Below are 18985 nucleotides of genomic sequence, written 5' to 3'. Positions count from 1 at the left end.
AGATGAAACAATGGTACTGAGTAGGGTTATAGGGTTGCCAGCCTCCAGGTGGTGGCTGGAGATCTCCTGCTATTACAATTGATCTCCAGGTGGCAGAGATTGGTTCACCTGGAGAAAAGGGACCCCACCGGTCCCTCTCCTCCCCATACCCCACCCTCCTCAAGCTCCACCCCCAAATTCTCCAGGTATTTCCCAACCAAGAGCTGGCAATCCTAAGTGTTTAGCAGCAGATGGAAGTTAACATGTAGACAAGTTTTGGACTCTTACCTTGCAGTCTCTCTTCCTGCTCTCTCTTCAGCAATTCACATTGCTCAGATATGTGCTGTCTACATTCTAAATCTTTCTCCTTTTCCACCTAAAAAAACCCAAAGTGGGCAAAAATATAAGTAGTGTGGGGTTTCATAATGTTAATGAAAAACAAACACTCTTCTATCCTGCTATTCCTTTCCATCAGACCACCAATGTAAATAACTTGATATGATGTGTACTGCTCTCGGAGGACATTACTAGCACGCTAACACAGTGCTGATGAATATGAGTACAAGGGAAGAAATCCAAACCACCAGAAGAGTGTTGCTAACATTCAGGCAGACATGGTGAAAGCAAACTAATGATAAAAGGGAACTATGAAACTCCAACCTGGGTTTTAACTTCTAGGCTAAGTCTTTCAGTCTCAGCTTGGTGAGCATCCTTCAGAGATTCTTTCTCCTTCCAGTGTTGCTGCTGGAGACTCGTGATCTCATTTCTCTGCTTCTCCAGGAGCTCTGCTTTCTCTTTCTCTGCTTCCTCATGCACATGGGCTGCATTGGCTGTACATTGTTCAAGAAGGAGGAAGGAAACAAGAAAGGCAATATTTTAAAGGTGCACAGATGATTTTTCTTATTGCTGATGTGTTCATGTGAATATCCTTTAACTGGAGATGCCAAAGACTGATACAGAAACTTTCTGCATGCAATGCCTCACTGGTTCCCAGGTCATATTGACCTCGATTCATAAAGAGAATTTTAATATTTAAAGGTTGGAGGGACATTTAGTAATACCACTGAAGTGTTCGAATGTTGACTAGACCTCCTTGTGTAACTGTCAGAGCCAGCTAAAGAAGGCCTATCAAGGAGGTGGGCACACACTGTTCCCTAGAGGAGATACATGATTTGTCATGGTAGCTAAGGTCATGAAGTATGAAACCTCTATTTCAAATCTTTGCTTAGGCATGGGCACACTAGGCAATCTTACACAAGCTACTGACTCTGCCAAATCAATAATATGGAGCCCTAACAAAACCAGTAAAAAAAAAAGAAAGAAAGAAAAAGGGGAGAAAGCACAGAGCCATGCCTCTGAGCAAAGGCGAATAGCCGAACCTAAAAAGCTGAATATGTATTGGGCTTTTTCGGGAATTGCCTATTTGGCTTTGACTTTATCCCCAGGTTTTTACGTTCGGTAAACCTGAAGCTTGAAATTTACCGAAATGGCTAATTTCGAGTTTTTTTTGGTTCGGGTTTATCAACATGCACAACCCTACTGCATATCGATCATACCTAGGGTTGCCAGATCCCTCTTTGCCACCAGCGGGGTTTTTTTGGCATGGAGCCTGAGGAGGGGAGGGGCTTCAATGCCATAGAGTCCAATTGCCAAAGCAGCCATTTTCTCCAGGTGAACTGGTCTCTATCAGCTGGAGATCAGTTGTAATAACAGGAGATCTCCAGCTATTACCTGGAGGTTGGCAACCCTAATCAAATCCAAACCCATCTGTCCTTGCATAAGTACAGTTCAGAAATCCTAGCAAATTTCAGAGCCCCACTGATTGGATTCAAAAGCATGCATTTTGTTTTTGTTTTTTTCTCTTGTACAAATTGAACCAACGAGTCTTTCCTTTTCTGCTGTTTTCAGTTTCTTGCACCTTGTTATTTTTCTGTCAAGTGCATATAAATAATGTGACAACATTATGCGGGTAGTATAAAAAAATGAATGGGTGACACCACAATAAAAATGGCTGCATTAAAAGGGTTAACAAAGGCAACATGCAAAAGTGAAAAGAAACAAGGCAGGAATATCTGTACATCTCTCGTATAGATTATGAACACATGAACACAAGAAGATGCCTTATACTGAATCAGCCCCTCGGTCCATCCAAATCAGTATTGTCAACTCAGACTGGCAGCAGCTCTCCAGGGTCTCAGGCAGAGGTCTTTCACACCACCTACCACCTGGTCCTTTTAACTAGAGATGCGGGAGATCGAACCTGGGACCTTCTGCATGCAAAGAAGAGGCTCTTCCACTGAGCCACAACCCCTCCTTTTGCTAGACTAGCAATGGGAACAATCCCTCCCCCCCCCACAGTCTGCGTTCTGTGGCAGCAGTAAAATGTTCAACTATACAAGGCAGGAGCGAAACTCTAATTCAAGCAATGATGAAAGCAATTCTTTGGACAAACATATGCAAGTTCCTTTATGCTGGGTGATAGAAGCCACCACCTTCTCTGAAAGACGGCTGCTTTCCCCATATTTCTGAACTGAACTTACTGTTTGCTAAATGGAGGAGTTGCTTATTTAAGGAGAATTCCTTGGCTAAGTGAGCCGGCCCAGCTGCCAAAGCCTAAGACCACAGCCAGATTTTCGCCTTACTCAACAGCTATATAATTAACCGCAAAAATTCTACCTGCCTATGATGAGTAATATTAGAATAGGCTAATATTATCACGAATATTCCAAAGAATGTGGAGTTACACTCTGCAGGAAATAACATATGTGAAATGCGTACTCCAAGGAATTCCAACCCCCCCCCCCGAGTGATATTTATGTTTCGCATGGAAGTATGTTATACAGATTCTGCTGCCATTGCTAAAGCTCTAGCTATTTAAGGAGAAATGCATCTCTTTTCTTTGTTGCCTTACACCCACATTGTATATATTCTCAGCTTAATGTGTACCGTTGAGGCCAAATTATCCAGTACACAGTTGCCCTGATCCAGCTAAGGAGATCTGCATAGATAAACAGGCTTGCATGCTTGTCAGATCAAGAACTGCAGGTACAAATCAGATGCACATCTACATGGACATCAGAAGCTATCCAAGAAGGGCACCTTCTGTTTGCACTGCCTTGATTTTGATAGGGCACACAGAATGCTTATTCAAATGCACGTCCCCAACCATACTCTAAGACTGCTGGTCACAAATAAATACCTTTTTGAAGTGGATCAGCAGGTAATGTTCTTGGCTCAGACCAAGAAAGTGTGGGGTTAAGCCCATGCTCAGACTTGGAAATATTATTTGCACTTGTTCTCTCTCTTTCTCTGCCTAAAACACTAGTGCAGCCATGTTGTTAGACAGAGATAAGGACTGTAAAGCAGTTTGCATAAGAAAAGATAGTCTGAACCCACTATTTATCCCGTGAGCTGGATGTAAATCATTGGTCCAGCCTGCTGTTTTACACAACTGAGTGGTATACCAACCCAGGACTATTCACAAGGAAGTGTCCCAATCTGTTTTTGAAACAGTAGGATTCAGATAATAGCAGGATGGAAACCTTCCTCTTAGCAGAACAAGCCCCTCTTAGCAGAACAAGCAGAACAAGCTGCATCAAACAACCCCTTGATCTACTCATAAGTCAGTTCCATAAACCAGCGTGGTGTAGTGGTTAAGAGCGCAGACTCTAATCTGGAGAGCCAGGTTTGATTACCCACTCCTCCACATGCAACCTGCTGGGTGACCTTGGGCTACTCACAGTTCTCTCAGAACTCTCTCAGCCCCACCTACCTCACAAGGTGCCTGTTGTGGGTGTGAGGGGGAAGGTGATTGTAAGCTGCTTTGAGACTCCTTTCAGTAGAGAAAATTGGGGCATAAAAACCAGCTCTTCTTCCCTGACATGCTGCTTGATGAGGCAGAATAAAGTGCCTACCCCCCCCTCAATGGATATACTTGTAAGTCGTCAGCCTAACCTTGCCGTGTGCTGTGGAAACATGGACTACTTAGTCACAAAATTTCTGTTTTTTCTTTGCTGCTCTTTGTGCACATGGCTTATAAATACATCAGGAACGGCTCAGGAGCACAATGGGCAAGGAGTGTCAACAAAAGACACAACCTACGTTTTGGCTACGCTGGAGGAGATAGCAGCATTCATGGATGTAGGGACACTCCATTCCTCATTACCTTTCCTTATTGGTTGGTTGGCGCAAAGAAAGTACTCTCTGTATCAGCCACTCCCAGCTGCTCGGCTAGGAACCACCAATAAATCATAAGAATCGTGCGGACACATCAACAGACAGATGGCAGCGGGTGCTGAGGAATGGGAACAGTATGCTTAAGGGGCAAGGGGATTTCACATACAACAGATGCACCCAGCCCAAAGACAAAGACCTCATTTGGTGGCATCTCTTGATTTTAAAAAAATGAGGAATCAGTGTTTTAGAAGGTCACTGAAGTTAAAGAAAAGATTTCCAGTGATGAAAAGAATGCAACAGCCTTGCACACCCAGCTTTTCCAGTATCTGCAATGCCAAAGTTTAAAATGACGTATTCTGAAATCAGAGTTGTTTCGCAACACTTGGGGTTGGTGCCACGGTTGCCGGCACTCCAGCTCCTGTGCCAACCACATTGATCTTGTTAGCCTACTTGGAATATTAGCAAACGTCCTGGATTTGGCAGAGTATCCATGCAGTTTGTGAGCGTAAGGAAAAGTGCCTGCAAAATCTAAAGACTGTGGATTTTATTGTAGTTGAGAAACGACACATGATGGTGGCAGACACACGTTAGAAGCACAACAGTCGGGAAGCAGCTAAAAAGGCATATGCGAGCTTGGGCTGTATCAACAGAAGTATAGTGTCCAGATCACGCAAACTGATGGTATCGCTTTACTCTGCTCTAGTTAGAACTCACCTAGAGTATTGTGTTCAGTTTTGGCCACTGCAATTTAAGAAGGATGTAGACAAGCTGGAACGTGTCCAGAGGAGGGCAACAAAGATGGTGAGGGGTCTGGAGACCAAATCCTATGAGGAAAGGTTGAAGGAGCTGGGTATGTTTAGCCTGCAGAGGAGAAGACTGAGAGGTGATATAATCACCATCTTCAAGTACTTGAAGGGCTGTCATATAGAGGACCGTGCCGAGTTGTTTTCTGTTGCCCCAGAAGGTGGGATCAGAACCAATGGGTTGAAATTAAATCAAAAGAGTTTCTGTCTAAACATTAGGAAGAACTTTCTAACACAGCGGTTCCTCAGTAGAACAGGCTTCCTTGGGAGGTGGTGAGCTCTCCTTCCCTGGAGGTTTTTAAGCAGTGGCTAGATGGCCATCTGTCAGCAATGCTAATTCTATGACTTTAGCCCAAAACAAGCAAACTCACTGCTGTACAAACAGTTGATATAACCCATTTTTTTACAACATTAGGCTACTACAATATTGTGTACTATATTCACTAAGAATTTCTATCAAACATGACAGTAATGCATAGAAACTAAAGTATCCATTCAGTATTTTACATGCAGTTGCACAGAACCCAACCCTCCAAAGAAGGTAAAGGCAAACCTGAGAGTTCAACAGGTAAGACCATAAGTGTTCAACAGGTAAGTCAATAAGTCTGTATCTTTTAAGAACCAAGTAATATTTCTTCCTCCTTAGGTGCAAAGTGCCAAGTTGGTCAGATAAGTATAATAATCCAAAAATTTCCAGAGACCCACAGCTCGAAGTAGATCAAGAAGATGGGTTTTCCGGATAATTATTAGGCTCTGTTTGCTCTTCCAGCTTCTTTAGTTACTTGATCCAAAAGTCACGGTGTGTTATTTCTTAATTGCTCCTCAGGAGTCCATTCCTACTACTGCATTGCTCCTGGTGTAGGCTTCCTATCAAAGAGTCATAATACATAGTCTATGACTCTTTGATAGGAAGCCTACGCTGCGAGCGATGCATAGGAATGAACTCTTGAGGAGCAATTAAGAAACAACACACTGGATACATTGTGACTTTTGGATCAAGTAACTGGAGAAGCTGGAAGCACAAATGGAGCCTAATCATTACCCGGAAAGCCTGTCTTCTTCATCTGCTTCGAGCCATGGGTCTCTGGAAGCTTTATGTAGACGATGAACAGTATGGGGCACAAGATGGAACTGTGGAGTACCCCATAAACTGAAAGACAAGGAGTAGAACAGAAGTCCCACTACCAGCATTACCTTCTGGAACCTACCTTCCACAAAAAAATGAAACTAATCCAAACCATTTAATTCCAAACCAAACCCTTTCCATGACTGTGTGTGTGTGTTAAGTGCCGTCAAGTCGCTTCCAACTCATGGCGACCCTATGAATCAAAGTCCTCCAAAATATCCTATCTTTGACAGCCTTGCTCAGATCTTGCAAACTGAAGGCTGTGGCTTCCTTTATTGAGTCAATCCATCTCTTGTTGGGTCTTCCTCTTTTCCTGCTGCCCTCAACTTTTCCTAGCATGACTGTCTTTTCCAGTGACTCTTGTCGTCTCATGACATGACCAAAATACGATAGCCTCAGTTTAGTCATTTTAGCTTCTAGGGTCAGTTCAGGCTTGATTTGATCTATAACCCACTGATTTGGTTTTTTTTGGCAGTCCAACACTCTCCACCAACACCACATTTTAAAGGAATCTATTTTCTTCCTATCAGCTTTTTTCACTGTCCAGCTTTCACACCCATACATAGTAATAGGGAATACAATGGCATGAATTTAATCTAGTCTTGGTGGCCAGTGACACATCCTTACACTTCAAAATCTTTTCTAGCTCCTTCATGGCTGCCCTTCCTAGTCTCAATCTCCTTCTGATTTCTTGGCTGCAGTCTCCCTTTTGGTTGATGGTGGAGCCAAGGAACAGAAATTCTTGAACAATTTCAATTTCCTCATTGTCAACCTTAAAGTTGTGTAATTCTCCTGTAGTCATTACTTTTGTTTTCTTGATGTTCAGCTGTAGTCCTGCTTTGGCACTTTCTCTTTTAACTTTCAGCAGTAGTCGTTTCAAATCTTCACAATTTTCTGCCAATAATGTAGTGTCATCGGCATATCTCAAATTATTAATGTTCCTCCCTCCAATTTGCACTCCACCTTCATCTAAATCTAATCCAACTTTCCTAATTATATGTTCTGCATATAGATTGAAGAGATAGGGAGATAAAATACATCCTTGTCTGACACCTTTGCCAATTGGAAACCATTCCGTTTCTCCATATTCTGTTCTAACTGTGGCCTCTTGTCCATGACTACAACAGTATTTCTTTCAGCCACTATGGTCACAGCAATAGCTGCCAGATGGATCCATGATTTACTCATTACTGCTGTTCATGTGAATGTATACTGCCTACGTGTACCAAAAAGAACTGTAATAAAAACAACCCTTAGTGCTTTTTAAAAAAATGGAGATGCATCAAGGAGACCTTTATGTCCATTTGCAACTTACCATTAGAGAACTTCAAGGTTGTCAGTTCACAGGAATCCTTGCCCCTTTCATGCTGAGCTTTGAGTGGTTTCTGCAGAGGGCAAACAGAAAGAATCACCGCTCATAAATAGGATCATATTACCTTGTAGTAGAGTGACATTTAATCTGAACTGAAACTGAAAAGAGCTGGCTCATTTCTTTTTAAAAAAACTTTTAGGCTGACTGGAAAGTATCAGTACTCTTAAAATTGGGTCCCTGTGACACATTAGGCTGCCATCCTAAGGACACTTTCCTAAGAGTAAAAAAAAAAGGAAAGGTCCCCTGCACAAGCACCAGGTCATTCCTGACCCACGGGGTGACAGCACATCCCGACATTTACTAGGCAAACTTTGTTTACAGGGTGGTTCCCTTTACCCCCAGCAAGCTGGATACTCATTTTACCGACCTCGGAAGGATGGAAGGGTGAGTCAACCTTGAGCCGGCTACCTGAAACCAACTTCTGTCGGGATCGAACTCAGGTCATGAGCAGAGCTTTTGACTGCAGTACTGAGGCTTACCACTCTGCACCACGGGGCTCCTTACCTTCCTGGAAGTAAGCCCCATTAAACTTCTGAACAGATCTACTTACCAGTACTGCCCATATTCAACAAAATAAAGTGAAGAAACATGCTTTGAAAGCCAAGCACTGATTTATTTATTTAGATTTTTTTTAGTTACCTCTCACCCAAAGGGTCTTGCAGTGACGTACAATGTAAAAACATTATAAATACGTTAAAAACAGCATCAAAGCAGATAACAAATATAAAATATTAACATTAGAATGTTAAACTATTTAAATATGTGGCTAGCACCATACCACTAACAAAACAACCCAAATATGTGGAATACAGTCCAAAGGGCAACCTAAACAATTTGGTGTTTCATGCCCAGCGGAACCTAAAGATGTCTGGCAACCTGGCAGCTGCATTCTGGACTGCCTTCAGTCTCCAGAGCATTTTCAAGGGTAGCCCTACGCAGAGTGAATTACAGTAGTCCAATCTGGAGGTGATCGTTGCACGGATCAATGTGGCAAGGTCTGACCTAGACAAAGAAGCAGCCAGCTGGTGGGCCTGGCACACCATGGACACTTTTTAAAAAAGCAAATAGCGCAGAATCCAACCACACCCCAAGGCCCTTTATAGAGTCTACAACTATCAACTGGACATCATCGAGTCTCAGGAGTGGCCCTCCAGCTAGCATCTCAACCTTTCCCAGCCACATGGCCTCCATCTTGGAGGGATTCAACTTCAGCCTGCTCCCCCTTAACCACTACACTACCGCATCCAGTCACTGGGATAGTGCCGAGAGCCCTGCCAACAGTTGCTTATGCAGCAGGAGGAAGAGCATCTGATGATCCTTCAAGAGGAATCAAGCACACATATTTTAAAGGAAAGGAGTCTCACCCTCCAGAGCATTCCCCAGTTTGAGGATGAGGGGAAATTATCTCCTAATAGTGTGGACAATGAGCTGGATCCTATACATGAGCAATACTCAAGAATCACCAGTGGGGAATTCAGCTGGGCTTACTGCTGCTTATGGGCAGGCTTGCCCTGATCTGGTTGGCCCAGGGTAGCCTGATCTCATCAGATGAAGCTAAGCTGGGTGGCCCCTGGTTAGTATTTGGCTAGGGGACCACCAAAGAAGTTCAGGGTTGCTGAGTGGCAGCAGGCAATGGCAAACCACCTCTGTTTGCCTCTTGCCTGGAAAACCCTGTGAGGTTGCCATTCTGTCACTTGCAACTTGACAGCACTTTCCACCACCATGGCCACGCTTGGACTTCCACAGAGATGCATGCATCAGTTATTTCCTGGTACAGTAGGCAAGGGGCAAAACATAACGTCCAGGTCAGAAAAAGCCATAGCTATAATACTTAACACACACACACTCCTTTTTGACATTCACAGCAATTCATAGACATTATCTCAGTAATTCTGACCACTGCCCATCATCTTCATTTTGCAGACAGAAATCTGAAAGATAAAGAAATGCCTAAGGCCATCTGGTGAGTTCACGGCATGTGTGTGTGTGTGTGTGTGTGTGTGTGTGTGTGTGTGTGTTTCTATCAGGAACTTCCTGGTTTACCGTCTCATTGGGTGGAAGCAGATATTATCTGGGCAAAGGCATGGCCCCAGCAGCCATCTGCTGAGACAATGAAAATGTAAAAGCAAGGAGGCGCTTGGCAGGGGAAAACTGTGGGTGGAACTAAAACGAGAGTCCAGCGGCACCCAAAAGAGTGACAAATTAGTTCCACTGCAAGATTTTGGGAGTCACAACTCACTGGAGCAGGAATGGGTACTTAAACCCTTCTAAACCTGTAGATCCTGCCACAACAAAACTGTCCCCCCTCAGCCACATTCACTGCCTGTTTCAGATTCCCACTTTCACTATCTTCTTATGGTTCCATCTTGCAGAGTGGTGGGATTTGGGGCAACCCATTCTCTGGGATTTTCTTGGGGGTTATGACTAGTTTTTACTATCTCTGCTTTTATAGCAACCGAACATTCTCTGTTGTGGATCCTAGTTGGTGGAAGGGCCTACCTGACAAGGTCAGAAAGGCTTCTACTCAGTAGGTCATACAAAAGGGATGGGAGTGCGGCAACACAGAATTGTGAAAGGTGGCACTTTTTATACTGGGAGTAGGACAAGATAGGGTTGTGGGTTTAACAGGTGGACATTTTTAGCCACTCCCTTCGCCGCTGTGTTGTTTACTGGATACATTATACTGCCTTTATTTCATTCTTCTCTAGTGGTGTAATCCAATTTTATTGCACTGTTTATTTCTTAATGGTGAGCTCCAGTTTTATTGCACAGCTTATTGTATGTATTATTCTGGTTTTTATTGCATTGTTTTTATAATTCTGTAATTCATATGGGCCCTGACCTGGATGGCCCAGGCTAGCCTGATCTCGTCAGATCTCAGAAGCTAAGCAGGGTCAGCCCTGGTCAGTATTTGGATGGGAGACCACCAAGGAATACCATGGTTGCTGTGCAGAGGAAGGCACTGGCAAACCACCTGTTAGCCTCTTGCCATGAAAACCCCAAAAGGGGTCACCATAAGTCGGCTGCGACTTGACGGCACTTTACACACACACACACACAATTCATATGGAGCCCCAGTGAGAAAGGCAGAGGATAAATGAAGTAAACAAGACTGTCCTCTTTAGGTTGGCTTTTGTTTAATGGCGTTAGCTCTGTGATTATTTTGCATAGTGGTAATATTGATGATTGCATTTTAACTAATTTTAGTTGGATTTTTTTTTTAAATGACTGTTGATCTTGTAACCTGCTTTAGGCTTCCTCTGGTAGAGGGGAAAGGTGGGCTAAAAACTTTTCAGTGGATTAATTGATTGATGGGCTGTGGCTTAGAGATAGAGCAGAAGGTCCCAGGTTCAATTCCTGGCATCTCCAGTTAAAGGATTTGGTAGTTGGTGATGTAAAAGACCTCTGCCTGAGACCCTGGAGAGCCACAACAATCCTGATTATGATGGACCACTGGTTTGATTCAGTATAGAGCAGCTTCATGTGCTCATGTTGGGGCATTTACGTGGAAGAATCATCAAGCAGAGGAAGAATCAAGCAAACCTCCTGCCCACTGAGTCTCTTCTCCAAGTGCTTTCTCCAGCCCCTGCATTAGATTGTGAAGGAATTGCAGGACTGGCCATGCCACGTGTCCTTCTTAATACGTAGTCCCACTCACTTCACTGGATCCATGGCTCCAGTGTAATGAACTCATTCCAGTGCATCCGATGAAACGAGGTCTGGCTCCCGATATCTTGCAGTGGAACTGATTTTGTTACTCTTTTGGGCGCCACTGGACTCGCATTTTAGTTCCACCCACAGTTACGTTAATTAAGCCCCTGAAAGTTTGTAGCAGCTGTATTTTCGGCTTCTTCCTGTCATCACGTGGTCTGAAAAGCTGACTAATGTCACCGAAGCATTGGGCTATCCTCCTTCCAGCTCCAGACTGACATAATAAGGCATACTGAGTTAAAAAGGGGGCGGATGCTCTCCCACACATCTGAAAATACACAGAGGTCATATCCCTCATACCTCCCTCCAGTGAGTTTAAAAGATTAACATTCCCCCCTCTTGTACTTTCTTCATGTCCTTCTTGCAGCTGGAGCTCCTGCCTCCCCCCTCCCCTTTACCTTCGCAGAGCTAAGCGAATCAGGCCCCCCGCTCCCCTCGAGGAGTGCCGGGGAAGGAACAGCTGGAAAATCTGAAGGAGGATTAAAGAACTGACAAACAAGGAGCATGCTTGGCATCCCACTACCGAGCACAGGGGTGCAGGACACACTTTCCAACAGCCTTGCCATGAGCCTCCCCTTCACCCCAGCTTCCACCCCACACGCCCATTCAGCCAGATGGCCAATGGTAACGTCCACTCAGTCGACAGGGTGAATCTGAGCTTCGAACTCCCACAGACGTACTGCTCTCTGTTTGTTTTTTTTAATAGCCAGATGCAGACTCTAGAAATAGCCTGTTCCAGGCCACGGATTGTGCAGGAACGAGAAATAAAAAAGCAATAAATCATCGACAACTGCGAGGATAAAGCCCAGTCCTAATAACTCCTCTAAATATCTGGCTCTCGCAGAACCCGCTCAGGCTGCCGTTCAAACGGTTACATCATCACTTAAGGAATGCTTTGTTATCGTGTCAACTGCAACCACCAGCCCCACTTGATCCTGGGGGCTGTCAGAGTTTCCATCCCAGGCGCAGTTCTGAAAGAGGGTGTCTATAAAAACTGGATTTAGGACCCTTGCTTAAAATACAAGCTTGGTGCCTCCCTTCCAGCCTTGGGGCAGTTTAGTTTATTTGCAGTTGAAAGTGTGTGTGTGTGTGGGGGGGGGGAGAGTGGCTGAACTGTATCTAAATTACCAAGGAGGATAACCCTCTCTCCCTCTGCCCCAATCGCATCAGACCGTAGTCCTGTTCACACACTGCACACATTTCAGCTTCATCATTCTGTGCTCCTGTAATGTGCTGCCTTGTCTAATAGCTGGCAGGGAGTGACAGCACGGAAAGAACTAACACATCCATACGGACATTACGACTAAACCCTGAAAAGAAGAAAAAGAAGAAGAGTTGGTTTTATATGACGACTTTCTCTGCCTTTTAAGGAGAATCAAACCAGTTTACAATCTCCTTCCCTTCCTCTCCCCACAACAGGTATCTAGTTAGGTAGGTGGGGCTGAGAAAGTTCAGAGAGAACTGTGACTAGCCCAAGGTCGCCCAGCTGGCTTCATCTGGAGGAGTGGGGAAACCAACCTGGTTCACCAGATTAGAGTCCGCTGCTCATGTGGAGGAGGGGGGAATCAAACCCGGTCCTCCAGATTAGAGTCCACTGCGCTTAACCACTACACCACAGAGGTAATGCTAGTTGGGAAGGTGGAGATCTTGAAGGACATTGTGCCCCTCCCCACTTTTGATGGAACTCATCTGACCCTTGCTGACTCAGTAAACAGCATTGGGGTAATACTGGACCCAATGTTACTGCTGGAGAAGCAAGATAAGGCAGTTGCAAAAAAAAAAAAAAACCCTTTCTTCCAACTCAGCCTAGACCATAAGATGGCCTCTTACGTTGATATGGGTGATCTGGCCACCTGGATTGATACCACACACTAACATCATGACTACATTAATGTAATGCACTGTACATTGGTCTCCACGCAAAATCAATTCAGAAACTCCAGTTTGTGCAGAATGGCATGGCTCAGCTATTTTAGGGAGCTAGACGGACCAAGCATATTACTCCCATTCTGCAGTCACTCCACTAGCTGGCCATCAGTTATTGAACTCAATATATGGTATGTGCTATTACATACAAAGCTCTTCATGGCCTTGGCCCCTCAAATCTGTGAGACCACCTCTCCCCCTATGCTCTGCCATGAAAACTTCGCTCATCTGAATTGGGCCCTCTGCAGGGTACGACCTGCAAATGGGCAAAGTCAACAACTACCCGTACACATGCCTTCTGCATTGTGGCCCCCGCTTTATGGAATGGGCTGCCTGAGGAGGTCAGGAAGACCCACACTCTCCTGACTTTCCACAAACTATGGAAAACTGAATTATTCAAGAGGGTTTTTCTATTCAGGCAATAGGGTAGCATTGTACAAAATGATTCACAAAGTAACTTGGATAAATAATTAGGGACTGTGGTCTATATATACCAGGGCTTCTTAAACTTTTTCCACTTGCGATCCCTTTTCGCCCAAGAAATTTTTACACAACCCTAGGTATATAGGTATATAAAATAGGTATACAAATCAAACCTTTACTGATAATAAATCATAAAGAAACCTTTTACTGTTGCCAAATTTTTCGTGACCACCACATTCAGTTACACGACCCCATATGGGGTCGCAACCAACAGTTTAAGAAGCTTTCTATACTACTGTGTACAGCTTGCTGTGAGTAGGACCCGGATATGTGATTTTGCATTGTTTAATGTTATGCCTTGCTTCAAATCTCTGGTTGGTTCTACAACCCTAAACCTATTGCATTATTTACTGACTGTTCCATCCTGTCACTTGTATTGATTCACTCTATGTAATCCGCTTTGAGTCCCAGTAAGAAAGGCAGACTGTCAATAACACAAATAAATACATAAATGATGGCCACATGACACCATGACTGAGACAACAGGATCACTACCTTCCTGCTATCATGCCCACTGCCACTTGCAACAGACACACATATGAGCCCCAGCACAATCATAGGAGCATCTGGGCAACATGTGAACAACCTAAACTCTTTTAAAACTCAAGTTTTGGATTCCCCTGAATGTATCTGAAGGCATTAATGTGAAGGCACGTTCTTAAAATGGTTTTGCAACCAGCTCTTAGCAAAACAGAGCTATTTGCTGCCACCTGCTACGTCTCTAAAGGAAGACTGTACAGAATGCCTTCAGGAAGCTACAGGTTAAGAAAGGAATGAAAGCACAATGGTGTGGGAATAGACACCCATGAAACAAAGCAGAATGTCTTAGTCACTGCCTATTCAGTATACAATAATACTGAAATCTGGAGCACTAGCTACTAGATCCTCTCTGTCACAGACTTGCTTTCGGTAGAGCACCATGCATGTGTTGGAAGGTGAAAGATGTTTCAGGATATAAACTGCTTATAATCAGAGACAGCACCAAGATTTGCAGACCAATAAAAGGATATTGAACTTTGTTTCTGTTTGTAGGATCAAAGTTACCACAACAACTTAATATTTACTAGGTCAGGAAAAAATCAAGCCATTCATGGGAGTGTTAGGGTCATTAATCTGCACATTACGTGGAAACAAACCTGAGTTGTTGACCAAGTGTGCAGTTCGCTTAATGGAGAGCTATAGCCAACCCTAATTCTTAATGCATATTCTGACCAAGTGGACTCAACTCCACCAAAGCATATGATACAACAAATTAGTTTAAGGGGGTCACAAGACTCTCTAGTTTTTGCTGCCAGTAATATCACCAGCTCCAGCTTGGGAATTTCCTGGAGATTTGTAGGTGGTACCTGTGGAGTGCAGCATTTTTGGGGGCGAGCTTGGTAGGGATGAGATGCCATAGATTACAGGCTGCCGAGCTGCCATTTCCTCCAGGGGAATGGATCTCTGTAGCGTACAGATCAGTTGTAATTCCAGGACAACTCCAGGCCCTGCCTGGAGGTTGGTAACTCTACTTACACAGATTAATACAGCTGGATTAATACAACTCCGGAAATGATCTCACAGCCCATTTCCAATGCCCTAGGAATTCCAGCAATCTCTGTGACCTTTACCATAAAGATTTGTGAGATTCCTAGAGTGTTGCGGGGGGCTGTGACGCCACTTACTTATGTTTGCCCAAAATGTCATCACAGTGTAGGCTGTTTCCAAGGCTACTGGAATGAGGAGGTTGTCCCCTCCCCATTCTCACAACAACATGATGAAGTAGGTTAGGCTGTGAATGACTGGGGTCACCCAGTGAGCTTTCAGAACAGAGAAGAGATTCCAACCTGGGTCTCCCAGATCCTACTCTAACACTGTAACCCCCACACCACACTGGCTCTGAGGAAGGCCCTCGTGTGGGCAACAGCTCATCAAACTACTAGCCCAAGAGGGCACTTCCTCAAGGATCTGTTCAGTGGAATTAAGCTGGCACACGGGCTCATATCAAAAGAGGTGGCCCTGTAGATTTCTTTAGCAGAGTCATACAGCTCTGAGGTGTTAAGAGCACTCAGTGGCAGTGATAGGATTGGAACCCCAGGTTTTGTACCGCGTTAATGTCAAAGGAAGCGAAAAGACTACACTGCAAAAAAAGGTACTCTCTGATTCCTCTTGCTGTAAGATTGTCTTGTGTACTGGGTCCCCCCCTCCCCCGGTTACTCCAAATGTCATACTTGATTATTTCATGGGTAATTCCTTCACACAAATTTGACTGTCAAAATCATGGGAGAGTGTGCTACCCATTTTTTTAACATGTTTGGGTCCCCACTGGGGATAAAGATGGGGTATAAATGACACAAACAAACGGCCAATGTGTTATAAAATGAAATACGATCAGCACTTCATACTCGAACAGCATTGCGTTAGCAGAATTTACAGCACATCCCTCAAATTCAGAATGGCCCCACTTCTTCCTGACTTTGCAAATGGAATGACAGATGTACCCACCAACGAATGGAATGCTGGCTCACCCATCAAGCAGGCTGTTGTCCTTTTCATTTTTTAAAAGCACTGCATTTATATCCATGCGTTTATTTGCTCCATTCATCACCCTATTAATTAAAAATGATTTTTTTTTCCAAAGGGCAAAAACTGCTCCACAGATTGGGGGAAGTTCCTAAGTGACAGCAAAGTGGAATCAACCAGTAAACACAGTACACAGTTTGCTTCCACTACAAACTTGCAGAATCATTATTTTCATATTTCAGTCCTTGAGAAGATGAGGTCTCAACTGATTGCATTGAGAACCTTTCCCAAATGGCTCCCCTGGTTATAAATTACGGGCGGAAAGGTACTGAATGGACATTAGGAAAAATTTTTTACAGTGAGAGTTGTTCAGCAGTGGAATCGGCTTCCTAGGGAGGTGGTGAGCTCCCCCTCTCTGGCAGTCTTCAAGCAGAGGCTGGACGAACACTTGTCAGGGATGCTGTAGGCTGATCCTGCATTGAGCAGGGGATTGGATTCGATGACCTGTATGGCCCCTTCCAACACTATGATTCTATTATTCTATCACTGCTCTAAATAGGTTACCTGGGGATGGATTTTGGAAACTCTGATTTTGGCTTCTGTGACCTATACAGTACATTTGCAACTATGACCTATCATTTAAATGCCCATAATTTCCATGCCATTGTGCTCGAGATTGCTGACAATGGAATATGGAGAATTATCATGGCTTTATTTGGAACATTACATTATATGGTTTTCTGAAATAAGGGATTTGCAGAGCAATTGTCTTCTGGAATGGACCATAACTTTTAAAATAACACATCTGGCAAGTCTAAGGGCAGAGGGAGGGTGTCTTATTCCATGAGTTGTATCTTCCCTTGACTATAAACTGGAATGCTTCCAGTCATTTCCTTTGCTTTATAGCAGTGTTTTGGGAAGCTGTATGGAAGCTTTGCTACACAGGCTTGGCTGAATATATGACATTGACATGAGAAACCTGAGCCCCAAAATAAACCTGTAAAATTCCTCCCACTAACTACCCTAGCTCTTTTCTCCCTTCCTTATGTAGTCTTTTTCATCTTGCAGCACCTGCTTCCAGTTGGATCTCTGGTGTGAAAACGATCATTTTTTGGGGGTGGGGGAAATGCCAAGGAAAGAAGCTTCATCCCAACTCAACTTCTACTGAAGGCAGGTGATGGGAAAAACCCAAGGGACATTATTCTTAATACAAAAATAGTACTAGCCCAGTTTATGAGCCATCTGGTGTACATAATCCATGATTGGTCCTTGCTGCTGGTCCTTGCTACCTTCGCGTAGAGGCATCGTCTGCTTGCCATACCATACATAAAATACAAACAGGGAGAAAGTGCACAGCATCCAAGGAATTATATATACACAAAGGAAAATAAACAGATTCACAAAATGGGTAGGGAGAGGGACATTTTATTGGTATTCCCTCAGTTCCTGATTGTCACCACCCTTTGTGACTGCTCTAAAAAGCTAACCGACAAATGCCTACCATGCCCCTGCAAGCACCCCATGATCACTGATGCCACATAATCAACAGTGTCACGTCGGTAGAAAGATCTAACAGGATCAATAAAATACAGTGGTGGAGAGTAGCCACTAGCTGAATAATCTTCCCCGAATGGAAAACCAGAAATACTGATACTGACTGCAGTTTCCAATAATCTTATATTTGCAAAGCTGGGGTATGAGAGGATAACTGAAAGGGAGAGGACAGGAGGAATGAGCTTTTTGCTCACTGTTTTTCTTCTGTAATCTTTTTCTTTCTTATAATTATGCATTTGGTTTTTCCTACCTAAATGCAGAACTTTACATTTATCTTTGTTGAAGTGCATTTTATTAGTTTTAGCCCAATTCTTCAGCCTGTCAAGATCATCCTGTATCCTGGCTCTGTCTTCTACTGTATTTTCTAACCCTCCCAATTTAGTATCAACTGCAAATTGAATAAGCATCCCCTCTATTCCTTCATCCAAATCATTTATAAAGATGAACAACACAGGGCCCAGGACAGATCCCTGAGGCACTCCACTAGTCACTCCTCTCCAAGTGAATGAGGAACCATTAACAAGCATTCTTGTTAACCAGTTACAGATCCACCTAGCAATACTAGGATCTAAAACGTATTTTCCCAATTTGTCAACAAGAATATTATGTGGAACCTTATCAAAAGCCTTACTGCAATCAAGATAAACTATGTCTCCAGCATTCCCCTGATCCAGCAAGGAAGTAACTTTCTCAAAAAAGGAGATAAGATTAGTCTGACAGGCAGGTGAGCCTGAGAGAGTTCTGAGAGAACTGTGACTAGCCCAAGGTCTCCCAGCAGGCTGCATGTGGAGGAGTGGGGAAACAAACCCGGTTCTCCAGATTAGAGTCCTCGTGATATAACCAATTTCATGCACCTTAATGTCCATCCATGCCAACAACGTGATCTCCTGCATTCTCTATTGAAATGAACCTACAGAATCCTCTTTCCCAGAAGATGACAGTCATTTCTCTCAGGAAGTCTTCATATATATTTATTAGCACATGTAAAAACAATCAGAACTGGAAAGAATGAATAAGAAATATATGGCCAGAGTGATTATGGCTTAACATCAGGAAGCTGGAACAAGGCAACTACTGCGCCAAGAACTGCCTGCACGGGACTGATTGCCTTTAAACTCGCTTGGAACGGTGGCTCTCCTGCCAAAATGTACGGGGGGGCTTCCCATAAAGGGATGGTGCCCTGGTAGCAAGCCAGGAGCCACACCTGCTCTGTTTGCACAGCTCCAGCTTATGATTTCTGATAAATAAGGTGGCCAATTTTATTTCTAGAAAGCTTAAATATTTCCAAAACAAGCAGAGAATTGACAGGTGAAGCTTTCCCATCACCACAGCATCTTTCTATTGGAAAGCAAT

At 43.8% G+C, this 18985-nt stretch overlaps 1 protein-coding gene across 1 annotated transcript in view; it reads right to left on the bottom strand.

Annotated features, from left to right (window-relative positions):
- The window catches only part of CCDC69 (coiled-coil domain containing 69), a 39786-nt gene that overhangs the window by 13957 nt on the left and 6844 nt on the right, over window positions 1-18985 (bottom strand). The window contains exons 2-4 of the mRNA XM_056863496.1: window positions 7400-7469; window positions 640-809; window positions 268-355 (exon numbers count right to left, since the gene is read on the bottom strand). Of these exons, the coding sequence (XP_056719474.1) occupies window positions 268-355; window positions 640-809; window positions 7400-7469 (328 nt within the window). The remainder of the gene's footprint in view (window positions 1-267; window positions 356-639; window positions 810-7399; window positions 7470-18985) is intronic.

The sequence above is a fragment of the Euleptes europaea genome, chromosome 1 (genome assembly GCF_029931775.1).
Source record: "Euleptes europaea isolate rEulEur1 chromosome 1, rEulEur1.hap1, whole genome shotgun sequence".
NCBI lineage: Eukaryota > Metazoa > Chordata > Lepidosauria > Squamata > Sphaerodactylidae > Euleptes > Euleptes europaea.
This window is presented reverse-complemented; position numbering and strand designations above follow the sequence as displayed.